At 39.3% G+C, this 9,816-nt stretch overlaps 1 protein-coding gene across 1 annotated transcript; it reads left to right on the forward strand.

The window, feature by feature from the left end:
* Window positions 1-4,241: 4,241 nt before the first annotated feature.
* On the forward strand, window positions 4,242-9,816 carry LOC136668016 (potassium channel subfamily K member 4). Its single transcript, XM_066645262.1, has 6 exons — window positions 4,242-4,442; window positions 5,357-5,474; window positions 5,621-5,781; window positions 7,535-7,721; window positions 8,574-8,716; window positions 9,184-9,816. Exons 1-6 carry the CDS (start codon window positions 4,242-4,244, stop codon window positions 9,814-9,816), a joined length of 1,443 nt encoding a protein of 480 aa, XP_066501359.1.

A 9,816-nucleotide genomic window follows, 5' to 3' on the forward strand; every position in this document is an offset into this window, starting at 1 on the left:
AAGTTCAGGTCACTTCAGTTTAGTTCAGTCAACATTAACTTCAGTGTGTGAAACAGTTCATTCACTTTGCACAGTAGCTGCTGCTGAACCAGTGACTGCTCATACCATATGGTGAATGTACGTTGTACTAAGACAGGTGTTTTCCCCCACACAAAGCTGTTCCACAACATGGCTCTAAAAAGGTGTGCTGCACATGTCCTGCATGCTTAACTGACTCAGAGCTGCCAGGCTGACCACAAATTAAAAGGACAAAAATATACTTGTTTACTGTCAGTTTGGTATTCATGGCTGGATACTGAAAATTGTTTCCAGTGTATTGAAGTATGGTAAGCTGGAAACGTTTTAAATAGATTTGATACCAGGTAATGATATGGGGCTGATGTCAGCAGAAAAGGCTCTATCTGAAAAATTGAATGAATTTGATAGAATCCAGTAATTAATTAGTCTTGAATATCACACCTTCACATCTAGATAGGTAACAGTTTACTCAGGGGAAAATAAGGCTACGCAGCAGCTGCATATGCTTTTAATGCCCTAAAGACACACTTCGAGCTTCAACCACTGGCCGACTATTCATTCCCTCTTCTAATCTTTACAGCTTAGGTGACTGATCTAGCAGTGAAACCCACTGCCTGCTTTCAGGTCCCAACTTAAAACTCACCTTTTCTCGCTTGCATTCAAAGGGCAACACACACACTCACACATTCACTCACACTTCAACAATCAACACTTCACAAGGCAACACACACACTCACACCTACAGACACTTTTTGAGTCACCAATCCACCTACCAACGTGTGATTTTGGACTGTGGGAGGAAACCGGAGCACCCGGAGGAAACCCACGCAGACACGGGGAGAACACACCAACTCCTCACAGACAGTCACTCAGAGCGGGACTTAAACCGACAACCTCCAATGTCGCAGTCACACAGCTCCAGGATCCTGGGGTTGTGGGTTCAAGTCCCACTCCAGGTGATTGTCTGTTAGGAGTTTGGTGTGTTCTCCCCGTGTCTGTGTGGGTTTCCTCCGGGTGCTCCAGTTTTCTATCACGTTCCAAAAATACACGCTGGTAGGAGGATTGGCTGGAGGTGTGAGTGTGTGAGTGAATGTGTGTTGCCTTGTGAAGGACTGGCGCAACCTCCAGGGCGTGTTCCTGCCTTGCAGCCAGTAATTCTGGGCAGGCTCTGGACCCACCGCTACCCTGAACTGCATAAGCGGTCATAGTCAGTGAATGAAGGAATGATATCTAAACAAGTGTCAGTGGGCTTAACACTGGGTGTGGTGTAATGACAAAAGCATTCTTTATTATAGCGTACACCGTTTGGAATAAGCCTCATTAAATGATTGTTTAAGTTTATGTCAGTTAACATAGGTTCATGTTGCCATTAAAATGCTGCCTTTCAACAAGGTTGTACAGCTGTGTATATTTACCTCTGTGGAGAGTGTTTAGTCTAATTTTAGATCCTTATCTTAAGTAAAGTGCTTCAATTAAGTTTATAGCTTAGTTAATAAAATATTGTATAGGGACAGATGAACACCACTATTGTTTTTTATTGGACAAAAACTGACGCCTAAGCTTATATCCCAAATTCTGATACTGTCTTTTTATATTTGTGATTTCTACAGTACATGTGGAAAATTGATATTGGAAAGTCATTAAATTTTTAATATGGTTCCACAATCCACTTAGTAGAGTGAAATAACTCTGTATTATCAAGAGTTTCAAGAAGGTGCAGTCATATATTCTCATATGACTCTGTTTACCAGTTAATGTATGTGGAAGGAAATGTAGTTACTACACTGTACATTTACTTTTTAACATTAAAAACACATTAAATTTTTTCAAAATGGATATTCAGGTTTTTGCTTAAAAACGTGTAACAAATTATATTTATCAGTATATTAATGTCATATTTTATGAGATAATAAATATGGTATATCAGTACTTACCTTACTTATTTTGAATGTAATTTGCAAAATATTTTCACATGATTCAGGGGGTTCAATGATCATAACTCCTTTATATTCTGTATCATATAATATATTTTTAACCTATATCTGTGTCTTCAGTGCCTCCTCGTTCTGACTGTGAGGATCTACCAGTCAGATACGGCTCCAGGGACTCAATCCTCAGCCGCCGACACAGCTGGAAGTGTCGGAACAGAGGGAAGAGAGGAGAGAGGTACACAGAATAACACTCAATGCACATGGAGTTAGTCTGAATACAAAAAGTTCCTTGCATTTTATTTTCACAATGAATGAAAATGTAATGAGAGCTTCTGCTACAGTCCACTGTGAGATTGTATCAGAATAGTGCTATCTCTCTTATGAGTAAAAGAGGCATTTTTAAAAAGTATTCCAACATTTTGATTTTGTTTCTTGTGCTAAGATTAAAATGAAACACCTTGTTTTTGGCACCGTATTAAACTGGACATCTGGACACCTGAATGTTGCTTTGGATACATTATCATTGGAAGTGCTGAGAATACGATGATTTGCAAATCCTTTTTAACCTATATTCAATTGAATACACTACAAAGACAAGATATTTGATGTTCAAACAGATAAATTTTATTGTTTTTTTTTTGCAAATATTCATTCATTTTGAATTTGAGGCCTGCAACATGTTCCAAAAGAGTTGGGACAGGGGCAAGTTTACCACTGTGTTACATCACCTTTCTTTTTAACAACACTCAATAAGCATTTGGGAACTGAGGACACTAATTGGTGAAGCTTTATAGGTGGAATTCTTTCCCATTCTTGCTTGATGTACAACTTAAGTTGCTCCAGGGTCTCTGTTGTCGTATTTTGTGCTTTATAATTCACCACACATTTTCAATGGGAGACAGATCTAAACTGCAGGCAGGCCAGTCTAGTACCCACAATCTTTTACTACGAAGCCACGCTGTTGTAACACGTGCAGAATGTGGCTTGGCATTGTCTTGTTGAAATAAGCAGGGATGTCACTGGAAAAGACGTTCCTTGGATGGCAGCATATGTTGCTCCAAAACCTGTATGTACTTTTCAGGCTTTTGAACTTTGCGCTGATAACAATCCGGACAGTCCTTCTCCTCTTTGGCCCAGAGGACACAACGTCCATGATTTCCATAAACAACTTGAAATGTGGACTCATCAGACCACAGGACACTTTTCCACTTTGCGTCAGTCCATCTCTGATAAGATCAGGCCCTGAGAAGCCAGCAGAGTTTCTGGGTGTTGTTGATATATGGCTTTCACTTTGCATGGTAGAGTTTTAACTTGGACTTGTCACTGACAATGGTTTTCTGAAGTGTTCCTGAGCGCATGTAGTAATATCTGTTACAGAATAATGTCAGTTTTTACTGCAGTGCCGCCTGAGTGATCAAAGGTCACGGGTATTCAATAGTGGTTTTCGGTCTTGCCGCTTACTTGCAGAGATATTTCCAGATTCTCTGAATCTTTTGATGATATTATGGACAGTAGTACATTGAGAATTCCTCAACTTTCCCAGTCTTTTGTTGCCCCTGTCCCAACTCTTTTGGACCATGTTGCAGGCCTCAAATTCAAAATGAATGAATATTTGCAAAAAATAACAAACAAAAAAAACAATAATGTTTATCCATTTGAACATTAAATATCTTGTCTTTGTAGTGTATTCAGTTGAATATAAGTTGAAAAGGATTTGCAAATCATTGTGTTCTGTATTTATTTATGTTTTACACAACATCCCAACTTCATGGGAATTGGGGTTTAGATTAGATTTTATTTGTTATAAAACAATTCTTACATTAAACCTCATCTTGGAGTTTTTTCCCTGACCATGATTTTTTTATACTTTCTGTATGCTTTATACTGAAATATGAAAATCATGTTTTAGCTTTAAAATATTTGTAAGTTTTTCCTTTAAACAAAAGGGAAATACATACAAACCCTTGTAGTGTTTAGTGTTTGAGGGTAATATTGTAATATAAAAGACTAAGAATATATATTTCCAATGTGGTTTGGACCACCACAATACTAGGTGTCTTTGGGTAAGATTCCTAATGCTGTGGTAACAGCCACTGAGAGCAAATTTCAACTGTTCCATGCGAATTTGCATATGTGCTTGAAGATAACTCTGGATGAGAGAGTATGCCAAATGCCATAACCTGAATGTGTTGATTGCACTGTTATTTCTGGTGCAGTTTTGAAGCAGAGAGGTGCAGCACTGGCAGTGGAGGCAGGAAGAAGGCGGCCTCTGGCCTGACTGGAAGCGCATCCATGCGCTGCTCCACGTTGCTGGCCGTTCTAACGGCCGTGTTATTATACCTGGTGATGGGGGCTCTGGTGTTCAATGCACTGGAGGCCCCTGTGGAGGAGAATGAATACAAGGCTCTGGTCCAAAAGCTGGAGAACATACGCAGTGATTTCCTCTACAGTTATGCCTGCGTGAGCTACGAGAGCCTGCAGACATTCCTAGAGGTACAGTGAATTATAACTCAGGAAATACAAATACTATCTAGAAATATTATCACCTTTTGTTTTATTGAATATATTTGAATGAATTGCTGAATTTTTAAATGAAATTTCCAAAAGCTTATGCAAAATATACATTTCCATTTTACTATCTTTAACTTATAACCTATAAAATAAGGCACTAAATATGTGAGCTTTCTGTTAGTGAAGGACTGTGAGTGAATGAAAGCCAAGATTAATTGAATGACTGAGTTTTTTTTTACTTTTAACTGTAACTCTTAAAGGAACACTATTTTTACCTTAAAATTACAACTTGAAAATCATTGACATGCTCCACTGAGGTGTAATTGGGAGAATAGAGCCTCTGTCATTGCTACTCATGGCTCAGCACTGCAGAAACTGCACTATGTAACCACCACAACCCCAAATCCTCAATGATTTCAGTATAGTGCTATAAAAATAAATTTTAGAGGGAAGCCCCAGGAGGAAAATAAAACAAATCGTATGTACTGTTCCTTTAACATTCATAGAAAAAAGGGGAAAAAAGATTTTTCATTTCAGAGGAAGTATCAGACTTTTAGATTATTTTAAAACTCATACCCTGTGCTTTGTGTGAATATACAGGGCTATGATGAATAGACCAATAGAAATGGTCTGAAATTCCTTGGAAAGAAATTTTGTTAAAATCTTGTTGCCATTCCATAGATGAGATTTTGTTTAGGCCGTGATGAGGTTGTCTTGCTGTGAGCTTATAACACGCTAATAAAAGCACTTAACCCATGTAGTCTTTTTCATTCCTTAAATTCAGCATGTGATGTCTGCATAATCTGGTAAAACCAATGGTATCTTTGTAGTTTATTCCAGCCTGGTGTGTGCACGGTTGCTGTACAAAGATTCTCTGATTCTTTATGCCTGTGTAGAATGTTACAGAACCCATCGCGGGAGGGGTAGACCCCAAAAATCACAACAGTAATTTCAGCAGCAGCTGGGACCTGGCCAGTGCTTTCTTCTTCTCCGGAACCATCATCACTACCATTGGTATGGCATTCTCATATTGCTTGATGAGCCAGGCTCCATTTTAACCTCAGGGACATGGCCTGCATCCGGCATTCTGTGGATTGTTCACACTGCAAGTTCTCTATAAATATCCGGTCCTCCCATTGCATTTTCTTTCTGGCCTTCAGGTTATGGGAACATCTCTCCACAGACAGACTGGGGCAAGCTGTTCTGTATCTGCTATGCTTTGATGGGAATCCCCTTGTTTGGATTCCTCCTGGCTGGTGTAGGTGACCATCTGGGCACTGGTCTTAGGAAAGCCGTCGCTAAGATAGAGATGCTTTTCCTGGTGAGAGAGTTAGAGATAATGATTATGATGATAATGATGATGATGATGATGATTATGAAAACAAAAAATATTATATAATAATATAAATGTTAAAGTGCTGGAAAGGAGATCAACAAATGTTCTGTTCTTTGAACAATTATTTTAATAGATACTCTATGTTCATGGAATGTTTACTGTATGCAGTTCCAGGGAAATGTTTGGATACACCCACACATAGAAGAGTTTATAAAAACATATTTTATTAATTTTATTAACTGGTTTATGAAAAACAATCCTGAATGCCAAAAAAGTAGTGATTTTAGCTTTCTAAGAGAGAAAAAAATGACCTTCATAAAAAAATATCTCCCAAGTAGTTATCTTGCAAAATTCCTTTTTTTTGCACTGAATGATTTCTCCTCCAGTCCAATCAAAGAATGCTGTTATTATGAGTAGGCTTATCATGATTTTATCACATATGATTGCAATATGATGTTAAGCTTTCTATAAGTAACATTAGATTCCTTCTGCAGTTGCAAAATATACATTTCATATATTTACTTTTAGGGTTAAAACAGCAGTTGCAGTTTTCCATATGTTTTCCCTTTTTCAAGTTACATCATAGTTTTGATACTTTTTTTGTAATAAAAAATTTTGAATTATGTACTATCACCTTAAAATCATTGACTTGTAATAGGGAGAATAGAGCCGCTGTCGTTCCTACTCTGTGCTTAGCACTGCAGAAACTGCACTGTGTAACTTTTGGAAGAGGATAGGAAACTACACCCTTCTCTCCACCTTCCCCTCCCCTTTGATTTCAGTACACTAGAGGAGCCCCAGGGGGAAAAAATCCAAATCTTACTTACTAATGTGCCCTCTACTGCATCAGTAATACACCAATGCCAATATACACCAGTAAGCCATATCATTAATATTATCTACCATATCATCCAAGTTGCATAGGTTCCACTCGTGCTGCCAAATCTGACCTATCAAGGCATGGACACAACAAAACCTCTGAAGCTTTCCTGTGGTATCCGGCATAAAGATACTAGCAGCAGTGACATCAAGTCTTTGCTTCATGTCTTTTAAGTGCCAGAGTTTGCATGCATCGATTTTTCCAGCACATCCCCAGACAATCAATCAAATGGATATCTGGGGAATCCACAAGCCAAGTCAACACACCTCAAAATCCTTGTCATGTTCCACAAGCTACTCCTGAACTTATAGAACATTGCATGGAGCATTACACTACCTCTGTTGGCTTACTTTTTTCTGACATCCCTTCACCAGTTAGGTGACATACACACATCTTTCCAGGTTTATAAAAAAGAACAGACCACTTCCTTCCAGTGCTCCAAGGTCTCACATGTTCAATATAGGCACCTTAAACACTGGACAGGGGTCAGCATTGCCACTTTCACTGGATAGGCCTATACACAGCTGCAAAGCTCTGTGCCTTCTTACATCTGCCAGCACTATCTTTTTTTTCACAATTATGTTACAGTATATTTTCTGTGGAATCCAGGTTCCTTCTGTTTTTCCAGGTTCAAAAACACTCATTTCAAGAAATGACTGTTCACCTGCTGCCTAATAATTACCAACCTTTGACATGGGCCACTGTGATAAGACAGTTTTGTTCAATTTAAGTGCTAGATGTTTAAATCTTGTGGCTGATTGGTGTATATTTATAAACTTCAAACTGTAATGTTCATATATTTCACCTCAGTGTCATGATCTGATTTATTTTTCTGCTCTCTTCTTTTGATGCTCTCAGAAGTGGAAAGTGAGCCCCACTATTGTGCGTGTCATCTCAGCCCTGTTTTCTATCCTGTTGGGCCTTGTTCTCTTTGTCTTTTTGCCCACGCTGATTTTCCAAAGGGTGGAGAGTTGGAACCTGCTGGAATCTGCCTACTTTGTGGTTATCACCCTCACCACCGTGGGGTTTGGGGACTATGTGGCAGGTACTAGAGATAACCCAAGACAAAATGCCTTTTTATTCTTGTTTGGCTCTTGACTTTGGCTTTTGATTTTATGATTGCTGAGGCTCTTTGCACAAATAGTATTAGAGAACATAAACACTAGTTGGAGTGAAGTATAAAAAATTAAAACAGGAAAGTGAAGGAATATGATGTACCCAGGCAAACGCGTCACATTAACTGGCACTTATAGGTCCAAACATTTCTAGACATCTTCACATCCAGAACATTGTTTAAAAGAATGTATTAATAATTTCAACTATATTGAATTGTTCTCCATAACTCAAGAAATAAAAACACCTTGAGCTCCACAGACCCATGATTAAAAGCTTTTTTACTCACTTGCAGACACTTGGCATTGAGCAGAGTGTTTTTAGACTCCTTCAGACTCCTTTCTATGTACATTTTAAACATTGTGTAAGTGTGTAAATACCCTTGGGTCAACAATGCACCCCAATGCAGCTGATTTCATCCCTTATATGTAGTGTCTGCAGCACTACTTTTTGACAGAATGTACAAAATAACTCTTGAAATAATTATTGACCCTACACACAGTTTTCAAAGCCGCTCCTAGTATAGATTTTGTTAATATTTCCTCTGCCACTTCTACCAAGAAACAAGCACTCCTCACACATCTCGTTATTAAATTATTCATTGTGTTGTTGCTACATGTGCTGAGTTATTCATATTCACATTTAACCCCCTCTGGAGGACAGTGCAAAATCTGCAGTGGTGGAAGCCAAAGCTGAGTGTGAGGTCTGCTGTTGGTGTGATTAGTTCAATGATAGCCCCAGCATTTTAACTTTATCTGTATTACTTTCAAATCTTTTTGCACAGGTGATAGTGGGGCTGAGGGGACAGACCACTGGTACAAACCCCTGGTGTGGTTCTGGATCTTACTAGGTTTGGCTTACTTTGCCTCAGTCCTCACCATGATTGGGAACTGGCTACGGGTGCTGTCTAAAAAGACACGTGCTGAGGTAGGTAGACTGAAGAGATCTTTGCAGTGGTTTTCTCTGCTCTGTGTTGCATGTTCATTAGATATACACCATATACATTTGCTATATTCATAAACGCTTTAGTATCTGTATAGTCAGAATTATATACTGTAGCCTATAAAGTGTTCAGGATGTGTATGCAGCATTAAAAATATTTAGCAGTGCCTCAGTGTGTGACACAGGAACGAGTGTACAAAAGCCCAATGACAAGATGTACTGCTGGTAATAATATTGTCATATTTTTTGTTGTTTTCCTGTCTGTTATACACTTATATATAGGTCTCTTTAGTGACATGTTAATCCTATCATAACATATCTTTCTTTTCTTATTCTTCTTGCCTTCTCTCTTTTTCCACCTTCATTTTATCATTTACTCTATTTTCATTTGCTACCATCTTTCCATTCTGTTAAGGTAAATAATACATCATCTCTGTTGTCTGCTTTCTCAGATGGAAGAGCTGAGAGCACATGCCACTGACTGGACCCAGAACATCCAGAACATGTCTGTGGATTTCCACATTCCTGGAAAATTTGATGAATCTTTCAAGCGGCGGAGGCGGAAGAGGCGCCGTGGCCACCGCAGTCACGGGACCAGCCAGAGTGCCTCAGGAGCAGCCCCAGCAGACGGTGGAAAAGGGGAAAACGGACATCCTGAAAGCCAGTCAGGATCCAGATCTTCAGTCTCATACTCAACATCATCCAACGCATCAGACTCTGAGGAATCCGAGACAGGGTCAGATGCAACTGAAACGGAACGGATTCAGGATAAAGTGGAGAAGGAAGAGGGTCAGCTTCCTAAAATCCCAAAAGAGCCCATAATCTCCCAACCCTTGGATTACTTTGGGGAAAATCTAGCCTTTATTGATGAGTCTTCAGATGCTGTTAGTGGAAAGCTTCACCTGGATCCTTTGATGGACACGCACAAAACCAGGACGACAGCGCAGCACAAGGCCAAGAGGAGACGCCCCAGAAAACCAGCAAAGAAAACACCAAAAACTAGCCCCACCACTCAGGAGCACAAAGAACCCAATGGAGACATTCTGCCACCTAACAACCCCCCACCCCCTCCACCAAATCCTTAA

This window comes from Hoplias malabaricus, chromosome 15 (assembly GCF_029633855.1).
Source record: "Hoplias malabaricus isolate fHopMal1 chromosome 15, fHopMal1.hap1, whole genome shotgun sequence".
NCBI lineage: Eukaryota > Metazoa > Chordata > Actinopteri > Characiformes > Erythrinidae > Hoplias > Hoplias malabaricus.